The sequence below is a fragment of the Monodon monoceros genome, unplaced genomic scaffold (assembly GCF_005190385.1).
Source record: "Monodon monoceros isolate NGI ecotype Baffin Bay Population unplaced genomic scaffold, NGI_Narwhal_1 Super_Scaffold_13, whole genome shotgun sequence".
In the NCBI taxonomy this organism is placed as follows: Eukaryota; Metazoa; Chordata; class Mammalia; order Artiodactyla; family Monodontidae; genus Monodon; species Monodon monoceros.
Genome location: NW_021703769.1, coordinates 49,027,729 through 49,045,834, shown reverse-complemented (window position 1 = coordinate 49,045,834; position 18,106 = coordinate 49,027,729). Strand labels below are relative to the sequence as shown.

General features: G+C 53.2%; 1 protein-coding gene and 1 non-coding gene across 8 annotated transcripts in view; one reads left to right on the top strand and one right to left on the bottom strand.

The window, feature by feature from the left end:
• The window catches only part of LMF1 (lipase maturation factor 1), a 90,972-nt gene that overhangs the window by 22,873 nt on the left and 49,993 nt on the right, over nt 1-18,106 (top strand). For 4 of the 7 annotated variants that reach the window (XM_029220300.1, XM_029220297.1, XM_029220294.1 and 1 more), the window contains one exon: nt 7,825-7,835. The exons of the other annotated variants lie outside the window; for them this stretch is intronic. In XM_029220300.1, coding sequence (XP_029076133.1) covers nt 7,825-7,835 — 11 coding nt within the window. The remainder of the gene's footprint in view (nt 1-7,824; nt 7,836-18,106) is intronic. 7 annotated transcript variants of the gene reach the window in all.
• TRNAG-UCC lies at nt 13,611-13,683 on the bottom strand. Its single transcript has one exon. It is a non-coding gene; the product is annotated as a tRNA-Gly (tRNA).

The following is an 18,106-nucleotide window of genomic DNA, read 5'->3' as shown; positions in this document are numbered from 1 at the left end:
AGTCAGGCAGCCTTCCAGACAGCCTGCTCCTTCTGGGATCCTGGGATCGTGCCCGCCCTTCTCCCGCCCTCCTGACATGGTCCTAGTACATGCGTGGTGAGGCTAGCAGGAACCTAATGAATCCAATTCATGGTGGCAATGGTCAGAGATCTTCACTGTGGGGCGAGTGGCTTTAGTCATGCAGTTAGTGCTTTGTAGGGTGATGACCCAGGTCCTCAGACTCGGGAAGCGATACTTTTCAGAGGAGCCAGAAAAGACTGGTGTTATCAACTGCTTGTCTAGTGGTGGCAGGAGGGAGAGCAGGATTACAGTGTTCCCACCTTGCAGCAGAAACAAGGGAACCAAGACAGGGCCAGCTGGGGTGGTCTGCCCCTGGGTGAGGGTCCGGCTCTCTGGGGTCCTCTCCTGGAGCTGCACCCTGGAGGCAGCGCAGTGCATGGGTAGGCTTGGGGCCAGCCATGGCCATGCTGAGACCCAGCCCTGGCCCCATAGACACTTGGGCTGTGTTGTTGGCTTAGCTGTGTCCCTAGCTCCACAAATCAGCATGTCCACACTCAGCCTGTCCCCCAGGTGGGATCCTGGGGAGATCTGGGACTTGTTTGTGAGTCTTCCTGCTTCCCCCATGTTTCACCAACCTCCACATCCTCCTGATTTCACCTGCAGGGTATCTCCGGAACCTTCCTCTGCTGCCAGCACCAGTGTGGCCCTGAGTCCATAGTGGCTGTCAGCTCTGCTCCTCACACGCCCTGTGGTTTGTCAGGGACACGTGCCAGCTTCCTCTGGGTTTCTGCTGTTCCAGGCCCGGCAGTTAGAAGGCGGTACTTTCACATGTGGGCAGATCTAAGGCGAGGACCACAACCGCCCTCCCCACCTGCCCCACCTCGTCTTGAAGAGCAGGGCAGGCGTGGTTTTGGGTTTTCAGGCCTTGGAAGCTGGGCCCTGTTGCCTCTAGACCAGGGCTACTGTCAGGCTCCTTTCAGGGAATGGGAACGACTCCCACGGCCCGAAGGGAACAACTCCCACGGCCCGTAGGAGGGGGCCCCATAGGGTCAAGGTGCCACAGACTTACAAAGCGGGCCAGGTGGGTCGGAGCTACGGGGTGGGTGAGGGAGTCCTTGGACTTCGCTGGCCAGAGGGAGGAGAAGGAGGAGCAGATGCACTGCCATCATGGTGTTTCCTTAGGCTGTGGTTCTGTTCTGTCTGGGTTGGTTGAGAAACTCTGAGAGAGGGTGCAGCAGGCAGCAGGGGTACACCTTCCTGACACCTGTTGTGTCTTCTGGACATGGGAAGGAGACGACACCAGACGGTTCTTCAAGACAGGAAGTGAGGCAGAGGCTTGGCGCCCAGGGGCTGGACATTTGGGAGCCTCCCTGAGGACAGTGCTGCCACCGAGAGCGGGCAGTAAGAAGCCCACGAGGCCAGCAGGTCCCTCAGGAGAGGTGCAAGGCCGACCCGGGGGGCCCAGAGTTTCCAAGGACACAGGTGTGGCCGCGCCGCATGGCTTTGGGATCACACACTGCCCCCCAGAGTCTCAATCAAGTGTGGCTGGAGTAGGTTCTGATTTAATGGTGCCCCGGGACTGGGTGACAGCAGGAGTCATAGTCGTCCCCGAAGGGCAGACAGCCAGGGCCAGCTCCGTGACACTCTTGGTTCCATGTCTGGGTTTCATAGAGGAGGCCTTGCTGGCAGAGGGCGCAGCTCTGGCAGGCGGGACGGGGTGGGGGGTGGCCAGGCACTGGGTCTGCAGCAAGGAGCTTTGGGCCAGGCACATCAGATGCAGGGCAAGTCTGTCCTGTTCTGGCCAGAACTTGAGTTCACCTCCCTTGGCCGTTGCCAGAGCCCCCGGGTGTTGCACTCACAGGAGGGGAGCTGGGCTGGCCTTGAGGTGATGGCCGTTCTGTGCGTTCTGTTTGCGGGGTTGGAGGCAGCTCTCCTGACAGGTGCAGATGTTGTTGCTGCCCAGCTACCTCGACTTTTCTTAATTTCACAGACTTCATTTTTAGAAGAGTTTGAGACCTACTGAATTACTGCAGAAGCAGTGCGGAGTTCCTGTGTGTCCCACTCCCAGTTTCCCGTTATTATCCTCTACATTAGACGGTGCATTTGTCACACTTAACAAGCCAGTGTTGACACTATTGTTCATTCACCTCTTCTCAGTCCTTCCCATCCCGGGACCCCATCCAGGCCCCACAGACATCTGGTTGCCGCATCTCCTTGGGCCCCCTTGGGCTGGGACCGTGGCTCAGACGCCCCTGTTCTGGACGCCTAGACAGTGTTGAGGAGGACCGATCAGGGGTTTTGTAGAATGTCCCTCCGGCGGGATTTGTCTGATGTTTTTCTCATTGTTGTCGTGGTGATGGGTTTGAGAGGAAGACCAGAGGTAAAGTGCTGTTGTCGACACGTCGGATCAGGAGTCCCTGCCCTCAGCATGACCTGTCTGCGGACGTTGCCCTGACCTCTGGCCGAGGTCATGCCTATCAGGCGTCTCCACTGTCCCAAGTCTCCACCGTGTCCTCATTGGAGGTCATCACAGTGCAGCCCACACATGGAGGGGGTGGTGGTGTCAGCCCCTCCTCGAGGGGGGCACACACAGTGACGTGGGCTCTTCCCCACAGGTCTCTCTGGCATCCCTGTGTTTACTCAGTCATTGGCCAAGTCACCGTGGACTGGAGCATGTTTATTGGTGCCCTGGGTGCCCGTCCTCTTGCTCTAGGCATTGAAACATCTTGGGGTCAGTGACACTGAAGAGAGACAGAGCCAGAGCTCAGTGACTGTTGTTGCGTGAAATGCGAGTGACCTCACGGAAGACGGACCAGCCCAGTGCTGTCCTGCTCAAATGGCATCGGAAGCCCGAGTTGTCCCTTCTTCTCCAGTTTCTTCAGTTAGTATCAACTTTCCCAAAAAGTTGGATTTCTGGTTCTGTTATCTGTGCTTTGCTTTGACAGGAATCCTAAAGGGCTTCTTTGTTGCTCTTAAGGATGGCCGTGTGGCCGTCCTTTCCTCTTCCCACCTTCCCGGCCCCCACAAAGAAGAAAGGATTATCTCTAGAAACTTGGAGCGAGGTCGGGGGCTCCGGAGGTCCCTTCCTGCAGAGGAAGCCACCTTGGCACTTTCCTCTGGCAGAAGGGACAGAGTATCAACTTCAAAGAGTGCCGGCAGCAGATGCCCGAGGGCTGCAGAGGTGCGGAGGGGACCCCTGCATAGCGGCCGCCTTCAGACTGTTGAGGATGAAAACTTTATTTTGGCCTTAAACGCAGTTGATGTCCACGGCTGCCCCTGCCCGTAGCCCCAGGTGCTTTTACGGGTGTAGATAGATTTGATGTGTAGAAATGAATTCCTGCTACGGTTTTGCGAGGTCCGGGCAGCAGCATGGTGCCATTTCTGCCGTGTGGCCGTGCAGCAGGGCCCTGTCCCCTGGGGAAGCCCCATGTCCTTGTCGAAGGAGTGGCTCACTGCTGCCCACGGTCATCGGACACTGACACGGGCCTTCTCTGCTCTCTCAGACGGTGCCAAGACGTGGCGGGTCCCAAGACAGACCATGTTCCTGGACTGGGGGCGGGGGGGGGCAGTCACCCATTGGCTGCATCGGTCGGGCCACTGCTTCACCCCCTCTGGCCTTTCTGTCCTGCCCTGCTTCTGTTCAGCCGTCTCCACGCAGCACTCATGGGCACGGCTTGGAAGAACATGCTTTATCATGAATTCCCATCCACCTGCTTCCCGAGTGGGCCTTCGAGAAGCGCTCTGTGCCAGGCAAGAAAGTGGGAGAATTCTACAAATTCACAGCTGCCCCTCCACAGCCAGGGGAGAGCAATCTAAAATATTTATCCAGGACTTCCCTGGTGGCGCAGTGGTTAAGAATCCGCCTGCCACTGCAGGGGACATGGGTTCGTGCCCTGGTCCGGGAAGATCACACATGCTGCGGAACAACTAAGCCCGTGCGCCACAACTACTGAGCCTGCACTCCAGAGCCCGCGAGCCACAACTCCTGAAGCCCAGGCACCTAGAGCCTGTGCTCTGCAACAAGAGAAGCCACCGCAATGAGAAGCCCGTGCACCACAACGAAGAGTAGCCCCTGCTCACTGCAACTAGAGAAAGCCCGTGCACAGCAACAAAGACCCAACACAGCCAAAAATAAATAAATAAATCTTTTTAAAAAATTTATAAAATAAAAATAAAATATTTATCCATGATGCCTTCTTACAAAGTGAAAAATCACTGGGAACTGCTTTAGTTTTCTAATCAGAGGCTTTCTGTAAAACAGGAGCCTTGCATAGAGGTCGCTGGGGTAGCTCAAGGCCTAGGGCTGCAGACATGGGCGCGAGGAGGCCTGGCACACACACCCCTCCCTTCTTGGTTCTCTGGCTTCCTTGCCGTGGAGATGAGTGGTCAGTGGGCTGTGGGCCACCTCTGACGGGGGAAGGCCTGTCACTAACAGACAGTTGGAGGTAAGGCGTTAATACAGACCATTTGGGAGCAAAATCTGGAACTCTTAGACCAGGGAGGACTTGAGTTTCTTTAAAGAACAAAACAACAGACCATCCCCCAAAGTAGTTCCGTGGACAGCCATCTCTTCTAAAATAAGTTCCAGCTGTTAAAAATATAATAAAAGCTGTAAAAGTCTAATGAATACTTTTTAACTTTTCATGTGATTAGATATAACTGCCTATATTTAAAAATCTTATATCAAGCAGCCTTGAAATTTAAAATTCAAAACAGGTGAAGTTAGGAGAGAACGCATTTCCAAATGCCCTCAGCAAATTTGACAGCAGTGATGCCACAAGCCCGTCGCCAGTGTCCACGGGGACACTGTTCTGGTGGCCAGGCTGTGGGTGGGAGCTGGGCCAGGCCTCCTCTGTCCTGTTAGCTTTCAGCCTCTTCCAGTTGGTTCTGATGAAAATGTAAAACGTCCATTGTTTGTGAGGTTTTAAAAGTCCGCCCTGGGCTTCCCTGGTGGCGCAGTGGTTGAGAGTCCGCCTGCTGATGCAGGGGACACGGGTTCGTGCCCCGGTGCGGGAAGATCCCACATGCCCCGGAGCGGCTAGGCCCGTGAGCCATGGCCACTGAGCCTGCGCGTCCGGAGCCTGTGCTCCGCAACGGGAGAGGCAACAACAGTGAGAGGCCCGTGTACCGCAAAAAAAAAAGAAGTCAGCCCCTTCCCTTTTCTCTGCTCACCAAGGTTGTTTATTGGGAGAATTTACTGGGTAAACTTATTTGTCTCATTAGCCAGTGTGTGCACTGGCTGTTTATAGGTTTTTATTATGGATACTCAGAATCCTGCTCAGAAGCAGAGGGAGTAACGCAGAGCGCTCAAGCCCATGTTCTGTGCTCGTTCTGTCCTCACTCCTCTGTGCAGCTTTCCCTGTAGGAAGCCAGCATCTCTCTGGGTCGGATTGTTAAAACGCCCCTACTCAGTGAGGAAGGGCCCTGGCCTCACCATGTTCTTTATTGCCTGGCCTGCAGGGTCTGTGTCCTGCCTTCTCAGGTGGGAAATTGCTTCATGTGGGAAACAGGCAGTCAGGGCGCCCTCCTCGCGACCCCGCACCCTGCCCTTCCCTCCCCTCACTGGGAGCTTCCAGCAAATCTCAGACTTCGTATCGTTTCATTCACACCTCCTTAATCAGACAACTTTTTTTTTTTAACATCTTTATTTACAAACCATAAAATGTAACCATTTAACACGTGTAAGAACAATCACCATCTGCCTCTAAAACATTTCATCAGCCTGGGCCTGCGTCCTCACCCCCTGGCACCCGCTCTTGCTTCCTGTCTGTGCGGACATGCCTGCTCCGGCTGCTTCACACAGATGGAGTCACCCTATGTGGCCTCCCTGTGCAGCTGCCATCACTGAGGAGGCGCTGCATGGCTCATCCACAGTGTAGCTGGGACCGCTGCCTTGCTCCTTTCACTCCTGATCACTTGCAGAGTCAGTTAGAGACAGTTGTGTCCCTTGTATTCTCGGGTCCTCCTGCTGGGTGTTGTGTTAACTTGGGCAGAGTGATGGGCAGAGGATTCACAGGTGTGAGGAATGTGTTCTGGAGCCACTGTGATTCCAGCCAGGGCCACTTGTGTTACATTGTGGGGTTCTTTTCCATGACCTGGGGTCCATACACATGTTTGTGCTCCCCAGGGGTGTGTCCTGGAAGCCCTTGTGGGCGAAGACCCCCAACTCGCTCAGATTCCACAGGGAAGGCATGTCTGACATATCCTCCATTTAGGGTTGCTTTTCTAATAACCTGTGCTCGTGGTAATGGGGTGTCCTTTGAAATTAAAGATTCTAGGGTAGGACATTTTCATGGTGTTTGAAGGAAATTATTAACTGCAGTAAAACCAAGTACAGTTGACCTCTGAATGCATGGGTCAGAATTGCGTTGAGTCCATTTCTACACAGGTTTCTCACTAAAACCTATGAGGAAACCACTCAACCTGCAGTGAGAGGGCCGATCTAAAAAAAACCTCCACTGCAGAATAGCCCGCCTAAATGCCAAATTGTTCAACGGTGAACAGTATTACATTTACTTTTCCAAACATGTTTATTGATACCCTGTTGTGGGCGTGGCCCTGTAGTGTGATTGTACAATGGGGCAAATAGGAAACACTACTGTCAATGACAGTTACCTGGGTACCTAAGGTGTGCACCCCAAGTTCAGTAAACTAGGACAGGTCTCCCCTCAGCTTCACCTCCACTCACACCTCAGAGCATGTCTCCCCTCAACTTCATCTTTGCTCAGACACTTCAGGGCAGGACTCCCTTCAGCTTCACCTCCACTAGAGAGCTGATGGCTGGTCTCGCCTCATTTTTATCTCCACTCAGACGCCTGAGAGCAGGTGCCCCCTCAGCTTCACCTCCACTCAGAAACCTCAGTGCATATCTCCCCTCTTCTTCACCTCTACACAGACACCTCAGGACAGGTCTCCACTTCAGCTTCACCTCCACTCAGACACCTGAGTGCAGGTCTCCCTTCACCTCATCTTTACTAAGAGACCTAGGACAGGTCTCCCTTGACATTTATCTTCACTCAGACACCTGAATGCAGGTCACCCCTCAACTTTACCTCCACTCAGGGACCTGAGGACAGGTCTTCCCTCAGCTTCACCTCCACTCGCACACCTCTGCACAGGTCTACCTTCATTTTCACATCCACTCAGACACCTGTAGGAGGTTCTCCCCTCCCCTTTACCTCCACTTAGACCTTAGAGGGAAGGTCTCCGTCACCTTCATCTCCACCTGGAAACCTGAGGGTGTATCTCCCCTTAGCTTTCTCTCCACTGTGTCACCTGATGGCATGTCTCCACTCACCTTCATATCCACTCAGATACCTCAGGACAGGTCTCTTCTCACCCTCATCTCCACTCAGGAACCTTAGGTCAGGTCTCCCCTCACCTTCACCTTCACTCAGACACCTGAGGGCAGGTCTCCCTGCACCTTCATGTCACTCAAACATCTGAGACCAGGTCTCCCCTCAGCTTCATCTCCACTCAGACTCCTCAGGATAGGTCACCCCTTAGCTTCACCTCTACTCTTACACCTGAGGTGACTTTTCCCCTAACCTTCACCTCCACTCAGACACCCAAATACAGGTCTCCTCCACTCAGTCACCTGAGGGCAGGTATCCCCTCAGCTGCCCCTCTACTCTGTCACCTGAGTGCATGTCTCCCCTCACTTTTTCCTTGTACCTCAGTAATGTGGTGACCTCTGTAACTTGTCCCCGTTCTGTTTGGAGACACTGTGTTAATCTTTCTTTAGCGGGGTGAAATGATGCTTAAATTAGAAGTTTTTGGTAAAGCCGTCCTAAATTAATACATTCTTCCCCTTCTGTCTTTCAGGTATTCATTTGGTAAGTGGCAGACACTTAGGATAGCCTACCATGTTAGAGGTAATCTGGGGTATGTATCTTTGCACGTGTCCTGGCTTCTCGTGCTGGCGTCTCTTGTTCTCTGTGGTTGCACCGTCTCTCTCTGATAACCCATTTGCCCTTGACCTGCATCCTCACCCACGGCCTTCCACCAGATGGGGGACTAATGCTACTGTCATGCCTCCATCTGTCATGCCCTCATATGCTGACATCTGTTTTCATACTGGTGATGGGCACCCAGTGGGGTGTCCCAGGACATTGTCATTGGTTGTACCCTTCTGGTGATGGAGGGACTTGTGGCATGAGGACTGCAGTGTCCTGCAGGCCTGCTCTCCACTCCCAGGCGTCCCCGGGGACACCCCATGCAGCGCAAGTTTCCTGGGTGCCCCACAGTCTCAGGTTTTGCTTGGTTCTCTGTGGGGAGACTTCAGGTCCCACCTGTGCTCTGTGAGCAGCACAGCCCCAGAGGCTCCCGAGCCAGTAGAGGCGCAGGGCTCTGGGCACGTGGCCGGGAGTGATCAGGCAGGCTGAGCGCGCAGCTGGTCTCGACCCCGGGGCCTCTGGGCAGCCCTGGGGACATAGCGGGTTCAGCAGTTGACGCATCTCAAGGGTCCTCCCAGGCTCAGGAAGCAGAAGCAGGGGTTCCCCGGGGCACCAAGATCCATGTCGGGTGGGATGGGAGCCCAGTGCCCTCCCACCCCTCCTGCTCCCATGCTGACCTCTCCCTCCATGCACGGTAGGCAGTTGGGGTCCAGGGCTGCCCCCCTCACCGTCTCCACCTGGCCTCTGAGGTGCATGCCCCCTGCATCAGAGGTCACTGTCTTCGTGCTTCATTCCTTAAAGGTCATTCCCTTACCAGCCGTGCAGGGCCTCCTGTGACAAGTATGACGGGTGACTTGGAGCTTGTGGCCTAGACTAGGAGCTGGAGACGGGATTCCTTGACTGTCTCACAGTTATTACATCAACAAGAGGCAAAGCAGTGCATAGCATTTGTTTTCAGTTCTGTTCGAGGGGACTCTGGGTGAGGAGAGGCCGTGTGAACACAGGAGACCGTGGTGCCCACCACCATGCACTCTCTGCTGTGCACTTTGGAGGCCACTAGTGTTGCAACTTTTACTTCAAAAAATAGGTCTAAAATTCTGTGCCCTGCAAGTGCGGCCTGTTTCCTGCTCCCCTGCAGGAAGTGTGCTTTTTTGATATTTGTGAGCTTGGGGCTGGGAGCCTTTTTCGAACTTCATGCTGGTCCCTGTGCATTTGAAAACTATGCAGGAATCTGGCAGTCCTGGCTTAGCTGAGGCTTCCAGGAAGGGCTTTCTGGTCTTTTCCCCCAGGACGAGGCTGCTCTTGGCCCAAGGCTGAGTCCTGTGGGGCTCCAGGCGGGGCCATAGGGAGGGAGGCTCCAGGAAGGGACTCCCCTCTGCCCGCATGTGCTCAGGTCAGGGTGAGTGAAGGGTCACCTCAGTCGTTTTCTCCGGGCTGACCTGTGACTCCCTCCAAGTGCTTCTGCAGAGTCCACGCTCAGAGGCAGGCCCCTCCCAGGCCTGGGCAGGCGAGAGCGCCAGAGGAACAGGCCAACCCACTGGAGGATGGGTGATGCACGCTGGCCAGGCCCAGGTCGGGATCTCCTCGGCTCCGGCTCTTGGCCATCTACCAGGGTCCTCACGCCCAGGCAGACAGACAGACAGACAGACAGACAGACATGGGGATGCTAGTGCTTTCCTGAGGCCTCACTCCTTCTTTCATGGCTCCTGAGGCCTTGGGAGTGAATGTTTTGTAACTTCTTTGATTTGATTTTATCTTGAGGGACCTCAGTGTGTGCAGATGGTGCCTCCAGGTGACCTCCAGGTGGTGACCTCCTGGCAGGTGACCTTCAGGGATGACCTCCCAGCAGGTGACCTCCAGGCAAGTGACCTCCAGGCACCTTCATCCCTGTCTCCACTTTTCAGCACTGAGATTCATCTGTCAGGAGCCTTGCTGTCCTGACAGGCACAACATAAGTGCGTTTGATTCACTCCTTAGGAGTTTTCTCTTAAGGGACATATTTCCCTATTTCTCAACTCTGGTGGGGAGGGAAGGGGAAGAGGGAATTTTAAGGAAGGATTCCGAAAGCCTCCATGCCCAGGATGTTCCTTTTGAGGATAAGTGTTCACTGTTTTACTGTAGGCTCATCAGGCCAAGAATTGGACATTTAGGGATCCTTGGTTTTATTGAGAAGCTCAGTGGATGAATTTTTGATTTAGCCTAACGTGAAAACTGTGTCAGCTAGTGCACAGTCTTCCTTGGGACTGGGCAAGTGTTGGGGTCCCGCCTCGAACTGCAGGGTCAGGGAACAGGACCACAACAGAGACGGTGAGGGCTGACCACTCGGATTGTGTGTGCCATGTGAGCCGGGAGCACACCAGGTCCTCTCGGCAGGTGCATGGAGTGGATCGCAGCATTTAAAATAAACACGGCCAGGCTGCGGAGGCCCGTGCGGGTGAGGCCGGGGAGGCGGGGCAGGCAAGCAGCATCCTAGGCAGGTAGGTGTCTGGCAGCGGAGCTGCTGTGTAGTGGGGCCGTGCCTCCTGTGCGGGGCGTGGAGAGCCTGGGCTGCGGGCAGGACGCGAGCAGACAGGCCGTGTTTAGGTCTGTCACCTGCCGCCATACCTTTGGTGCCTTGCTCTGCTGTGCTCTTGCCGAGTGGGCCACCCTCACTCCTGTGTGTTGAGTCTGTTTCCAGGCAGGCCGAGGGCAGGTCAGATGTTTACGCGGCCTGCACCCCCAGACCCCACATCCCCTGTCACAGCAGCACCTCCCGGCAGCCGTTGCAAATTAAATGCTCCCTGTGACCTTTACCTCTCTTAAATTCATGCTTTGAAAACAGCTTAATGAGGGGTTTACTGACCCAATTGGAAGTTTTTATTAAAACCCATTGGTGCTGGAGTGGAGCCTGCCTGCAGGAAGCGATTAGCCAGCCTCGTAGCTCAGAGCTGCCTTGGCCACAGCAGGGCCACCAAACCGTTTCCAGACCCTCACCGGCCCCGGCTCCAAGATTCGCCTGGTTCTCATATCCTCCACTTTAATTCATGGTTCGTCTAGTTCTCCCTCCAGCCCCATGTCCAATAAAGCAGTTTCTTGTGATTAAATTATTCCTGTAATCAGAGGCAGCCGCGGCCGCCCTGTCCTGTGAGCTCACCAGGCTGCAGACCCTTCTGAGGAGCCTGTCCCTGCTGACCCCTTCCCGGCCCTCCAACCTACCCCCTGGAATGTGAGCTCTGCTAGGCAGTGTCGGTCTTGATCTCATGTCTTGTCGTGTCCTTCTTAGAAAGGACAGAGAGCCTGGATCAGGTGATTCTCAGAGCCGCCATGTGAACCAGCAAAGGTGGTCATTTCCAAAGTGAGGGAAACAGGCGCCATTAGTATTCTCACTGTGAGTGGCCCTTGGTGACCCTCCCTGCTGGGGGCTCCCGGCACCCGCCTGCCCCCTCTGGTCTGAGTCTCCTCCTTGGTGTGGGCCAGTGTGGCCTTGTTCTTTCCTCTCCATCCCCCTCCCGGTCATGGGGAATGAAGTGCAGGAGACGTGCTGCCCAGTGGTCACTGTCCATTGCTGGAGGGGAAGGAGCAGCAGGTGAGGGGCTGGAGCCGGGGGAGACTGAAGGTGCCATCCCCACAGTAACCACCTACCTGGTCATGCCTTCCTTACCCTGGAGTCTGCTTGGATCTGCACACAAGCACAGACCAGGCGGGCCATAGTATATGCATTTCTGCCCTTCTCTTTTTTTCACTTGGTAATATCCAGTGAAAATTACTTAGTGGAACCTAAAAGAAAATATATTTTAAAGACTTTTTTCTTGTTCACATGATTATTAACACTTTGCTTGTTCTAAATTTTTCCCATCTAGTACCCGTTTCTGCTTCTAAAACAGAATATGCAGAATTCTAGAATACCAAAGAAGCATTTTGTGGCTGTGATTCATATTTCCAGTCCTGAATCCTTTTGGGGGTGTTTTGTCTGGAATATTCTAAATAACCTTTTATTTTTATTAAATTGTGTAGATGTTGGACTAGTATTGCCTTTTCAGTTCACAGTATAATTAATAATTACAGCATTGCAGTTGACTGTGGAGGCTCCTGGGTGCCGGCACCCTGGCCATTGAAGGCAGGTTCATCACCACCCATTTTCCAGAGACTTGCTGTTAGTCCTGCAGCCCAGGGTCTGCCTGCTGGCCATCCGCCCTCCTGCTCATGCCCTGGCCTCACCACTCCCCCACCCGTGGTGCTGCCTCGACTCTCCTGTGATGCCAAGTGCGTGTTTGGCTCCTCCCTCCCCCCACATCACAGTAGCCATATGGGTCCTTTCAAAGAACTGGCTTTATTTATCAGATTTTTTAAAAATGTGTTCTGGCTCATTAAATTTTACTTTTTGCAGGTTGCTTCCTCCTTCTGGGAGGAAGGGGTTTAATATTTTCTAAGATCTTGAGTTGATTAACTCATTAATTGTCCATTCTCCTTACCTGCAAATGAAAATATGGAGAGGGGTGATCACTCCCCTCTGAATGTGTCCCTGGCCACCCTGGCAGCTGACCCCAGTGTCCCCGACAGTGGCAGACAGTGTAGTTTTATAACCTTCAGATGCTGATGCCTCTTTGTCCCAAGTGCTGTTTAGAGAAGAGTGTCAAATGCTTAAGGTTTTATAGGTTATCTTTTGTTAGGCAATTTCTGATTTTATTACACTATGGCCAGATAACATGGCCTAAAGATTGTGCTTTTTTTTTAATTTTTATTTATTTATTTTTGGCTGCATTGGGTCTTCATTGCTATGTACTGGCTTTCTCTAGTTGCGGCAAGCGGGGGCTACTCTTTGTTGCGGTGCGCAGGCTTCTCACCGTGGTGGCTTCTCTTGTTGCAGAGCACGGGCTCTAGGCGCGTGGGCTTCGGTAGTTGTGGCTCGCGGGCTCTAGAGCGCAGGCTCAGTAGTTGTGGCACACAGGCTTAGTTGCTCCACGGCATGTGGGATCTTCCCGGACCAGGGCTCGAACCTGTGTCCCCTGCATTGGCAGGCGGATTCTTAACCACTGTGCCAGCAGGGAAACCCAATTGTTCTTTTAATTATTTTTTTTTTTAAGTTAGACATGAGAGTGGATTAGAAATTCAAGTTGTATTACGCAGCTTCTAACAAAAATAGCTTACCTTCTTTTACCTGCACTCACCCCATCCTGTTCTCAGGGTAACTCCTTCATCTCCTCAAGCAGTTCTGACTAACATGGTTATATAGATTATTCTTACTGTATCACCTCTAGACATTATCCGTGTACTTCCTGTTATTACTCTCTCACACTTCTAATGCTCTTCCCCTATCTCAGTTCAGCTGTCACAAATGTAATTTTTATTAAATTAATATTCAGTCTTTACATTATTGCAACTATGTAATATTGTTGATTGCTGAGCTGGTAGAGACGTATAATGATTTTTTTCTAATAACTTTTTTTTTTTTTTGGCTGCGTTGGGTCTTCGTTGCTGTGCGCAGACTTTTCTCTAGTTGCAGAGCACAGGCTGTAGGCACGCGGGCTTCAGTAGTTGTGGCTTGTGGGCTCTAGAGCACAGGCTCAGTAGTTGCGGTGCACAGGCTTAGCTGCTCCGCAGCACGTGGGATCTTCCTGGACCAGGGCTTGAACCCGTGTCCCCTGCACTGGCAGGTGGATTCTTAACCACTGCGCCAGCAGGTAAGTCCCTCTAATAACTGTTTTTGGGGGAGCTGCGCAGCTTACGGGATCTTAGTTCCCCAACCAGGGATCGAACCTGGGCCCCCTGCAGTGGAAGCACAGAGTCTTAACCACTGGACCACCAGGGAATTCCCTAATAACTCTTTGTTTTTCCTGGAGTTAATGGTTGCCTCTTCTTTTTAAAAAAAAAAACAAAACATTTTTTCCTTCCTTTTTTTTTTTTTTGGCCATGCCACACGGCTTACAGGATCTCAGTTCCCCGACCAGGGATTAAACCCGGGCAGTGAAAGCATGGAATCCTAACCACTGGACTGCCAGGGAATTCCCTAGTTGCCTCTTCTTTTTTTGGTTTGCTTTGTTTTTCATCTCTGATCATGTTTCATTCAGCAGTTTGTTCCAAATACAACAGCACAACTGCTTGACCCCTCCCGATAACTGTTTTTTTTTTTAACTGAATCAGACACATTAGATAATCTATCAGTGCTTTCTCCCCCTTCACAGAGATTTCTCCTTGGGTGCTGCTACCACCTGGAGTGCCTTGGATTTGGAGATGGTGGGCAGGTTAACTCTGCCAGATTAGGTACACTGACTGACTGGTCCCTCTCCCCATCTCTGGGATCCTTGTGGTTCACAGGGCAGGTGCCTTGTTGTGCTGGGGGTAAGGCCAGAGATGCATCCATGTCTCCACTGCCTTCCTCCCCATTGTGTTCTGGAGCAGTATTCTCAGGGAGGATCATTTTTAAGCCCTTTCCTTGATCACATTTATATAAAACAGCTAAAAGCATCTGGCAAGATGGGTCCTTCTCTTTACTTCTCCAGCATTAATAGTCACCTGTCTGAGGCAAGGTGAACAAGCTGATTTTATTCACCTTGCCCCAGTGCTGCTTCCTTTCCAGGTAAACACCTGTGTGTCCTGAATCCTGAAAAGCACTGAGGAGCCAGAGAAGGGCTCTTGGTCTCACTGGACACCATCGCAGCCACTGGCTGGCCTGGAACCTCCAGAGTCTGGTGTGTGTCCCTGGAGCTTCCTGGCTGCAATGCCCCATTGTCGGGTGCGGGAGGAACACAGCGTCGGCAAGCCTGACCTTTGGCAGCACAGTAACAGGGAGAGGCATTGTTAGGTTAGCTCTGGAGCAGCAGCTGTGTGCCAGTTTCTTTTGTAAATGCTTTGATATTTTAAAACAGAAATTTTAAACGAGGAAACCATGCTTTGTTGCTGTTACAATAGCAGCTCTTGTCCATGTGGGTTCATTGAATGGAGACAGACACCGATGCAGCTTTAGTACCATTAATGGCTCCCAAGTGTGTCAGACAAATCTCTTCTTGATGGCTGTGTCCTTCTCTTACCAAGAATGTTATACCTCTTTTAAAGAAGGATCCTGTACTTATTACGGACATGTTGGCTGATCTCAGATTAATGTCCGTTTGACAGGGTTTTCTATTTGTTTGCAGCCTCAATGCCTGTCTTTTGAGCATTTAGAAGATTGACATACAAACAGGATTCAGGGGTAAAATTTGTGTGATGTCCACTGACCCTTATGGGCCTCCATACGGGCTGTTCCTGCTGTGGGACGTGGCCCCTGGAGCTGCGTGCTCCCTTGCCGCCGGCATCCTGCACATCCCTGGGGGCTCCTCCAGCCGCTGCCCCGGCCTTGTCCTTCCCTGGCCCAAATCCCTGCCACTCCTGACGTGGATCTTCTTGTGCACTGGTGCCCCTCCCTGCAGTGTGCAGACCTAGTCCCAAGAGGAACTTGATCACAGCTCGGAGCCCGCATGTGGGATGGGGACTCTGGGTCCCCCAACTTGGCACGGGGGCGGGCAGGTGGTCAGCCCCCTGGAGGGAAGCCTCATGCCGGCTCCGGGCACCCACTCAGGAGGCCATGCTGGTGGTGCACATGCACATTGAGAAACCCGAGTCCTTGTTTCCTTTGATTGTCTGTGAAACAAGTGTGTGTGCGCCCTGGTGTCTGGGCGATTGCGGGTAGAGAGGCTCATGGGGCCTCCTCGGGCATCAGCCCATGCTCTTGGCCTTGGTGCGGACCCGGGAGAGCGCTGAGCAGAACCTCCGCAGTCAGTTCCCCCCAGCAACGGCAGCCGCACAGCGAGGGCCATGGGCTGCCTGGCTCTGCTCTCCTTGGCCTGGGCCCGGGCAGCGGCAGGATGGGCAGCGGCCACGGCCACGCATTGTTCCCAGGTGGTCTGAGGCAGAGTCCCTGAGTCTGTCCTCTTCAGGCAGCTTGTCCTGGTGAAATGTGTCAACAGCACCTTGAAAAAGATCTCGACGTAGCTTCCAAGTCGGTTCAGAGCCCAGGGGCGCTTCGCCCAGCCCCCCGTAGACATCTTACTGACCCAGCACTGGCCACCACAGCTGGACTGTAGACAAAATTGGGCTTGTCTGGTGTTTTCTCAAGACTGGACAGGTTGGGAGTTGGGGGCTGGGTACCACGGGGCAAGTGAGTTGCTGTGACCTCCCTGGAGCACAGTTATGCGCCTGCCAGCGGCCTGCTCCCCTCAGGGTTCCTACTGCAGGACCGGGAAGGTGTGGGCAGGCTGGGACAGGGCTCCTCACTGTGTTGGGGCTAGAAACGGAGGTGTGTCAGAGGCTTAGGTGGGGAGCTGGTTAAGTAATGTGCATCTCTGCTCTGGGTTACTGCATGATAGAATTCAGTGACCACAGTGCTGTTTAACGAATGAAGCCGTGTTTATGATGTGTTAAGCAGTGTGTCCTGTATTCCATTTTGTCTCTAAAAAAATCTAGCAGATCTGTTTTGAAATCCATGACCAAGGGGTTAACCAGATTTACCTCTGGGTGAGCAGGTCACTCCCTTCTTCTCTCTGGTTCCGATTTATCTTCACTAAACATTTTTGCTTTCAGTTAAGGATAAATACGTTAGTTTTTTGGGGGGTTTTTTGTTTGTTTGTTTGTTTGTTTTTAATACATTAGTTTTAACAAGTTAGTTTTAATAAAGGAAATCAAAGGTGATGGGACGTGAGCTGGGCCAGGGCACGCGGAGCCTGTGTTCACGACAGGGCTCCTGAGGCTGCGGGACTTGCCTTGTGGGAAGGCGATTCCTTCCCTGGGATGAGGTCTCAGCTAGGCGGAAGCGGGTTGCAGGCAAGGTTCAGGCCCTGTCTGGGTTGGGGGCAGGGACCCAGCGTGCTGGGATTTGGGAGGGTGGAGGTCTTCGGGGCTGGGGGGATAGTAGGGGGTCAAGCCACCAAGTAGGGACCTGTCTCTGGCCAGGCCCAAGGTTGACCTGCTCTCTGCACCGCTGCCCAGCAGGAGGCACTGGCCAGGGATGCCTGGATCCCACACATGGTCATGGAGACAGTCCTTAAAGGAGGGCCCATCTGTGAGGTGGTGTCGAGCAGGCAGGGTGGGACGTGACGGTCTCGAGGTCTGAGCTTCAAGGACACCCAGCTGCGGGCGTGGAGGCTGAGCAGGAGGAGGAGTGTGGGTGCAAAGAGCTTCTGACCTGACCTCTTCATCTTCTGTGCCGAGTGCTTGGGTGGGTCTGCAGAACGTGGGGCAGGGGTGTCACTGGGCCCTCGCCAGGCACTTGGCACTTCATCGGGGCCTGGCTAGTTCAATATCCTTCTACCCGTCGCCTTTGTGCTGTGTCTTGGGTTTTGTATTTTTTGATGGCAAGAAATCTCCTTTCATCTGAGGAAGAGCTCTTTGATCTGCCTCAAGAAAGGCAGGAGTCTTGAGGGATGAAAGCAGTGACACAGGAAACAAAACCTGATTCTCGTCACGCAGCAGACCTCTCCAGGCATCGGACCTTCTGGACTCTCCATGGTCTGGGCCCCTTCTTCCTGCGTTCCGAGCGTGCGTGTGTGGTTTTGTTGAGAGGCTTACGTGAAGGTCTTACTACGTCAGCGCGTCCCAGGCTTTAATTTGGTGAAAAGCACTGTTCCAGGATGGAGAGAGTGGGTCTCACCCTGGTCTGTTTACGCAGGACAGTGTGGTAAGCATCAGCCTTTCGGCTTAAGCACTGTTAAGCGGTTTTCACTGGTGAAACCTTGCCCCCGCCACCACCACTTGGTTCGGGACCCAGATTTGGGACAGTTGACACCATTGAACATTTGGCTCATCTTCAGTAACCGGACAGCTCTGTTCCTTTTTTCCCCTTTTGGATTGTGCCAAAATCAGAAATTTTGTCATAATCCCAATGAAAATAACAGCTGAGAAATGTCAGGGGATTTGCAGGTAGCCAGCAGGTGCGCTGTGGATGGGGCATGGCCAGCTCTCTGGTTTGGGAACAGGAGGCCCTGGGTGGGTGCCCCTTCTTTCTTTCCTGAACACTGAACTGGAGCAAAGCCCTACAGTTTTCTTAGAGAACATGGCCGTCTGCACAGAATCCTGGGTCCTAGTTTTCTTCCCTCAGGCCCTCATAAGGCCTTGCTCTGTGTGGGAAGAGCCCAGGGCATGAGCAGTTCAGCGTGCAGGGCACGTGGCTCTGCTTCCACCTTACTCCCACCTCGGGCTGCAATTGGACAACCTCGGAGTGGGGGGGAACACTTTCAAAGAAGCTCCATCAGTCCCATTTC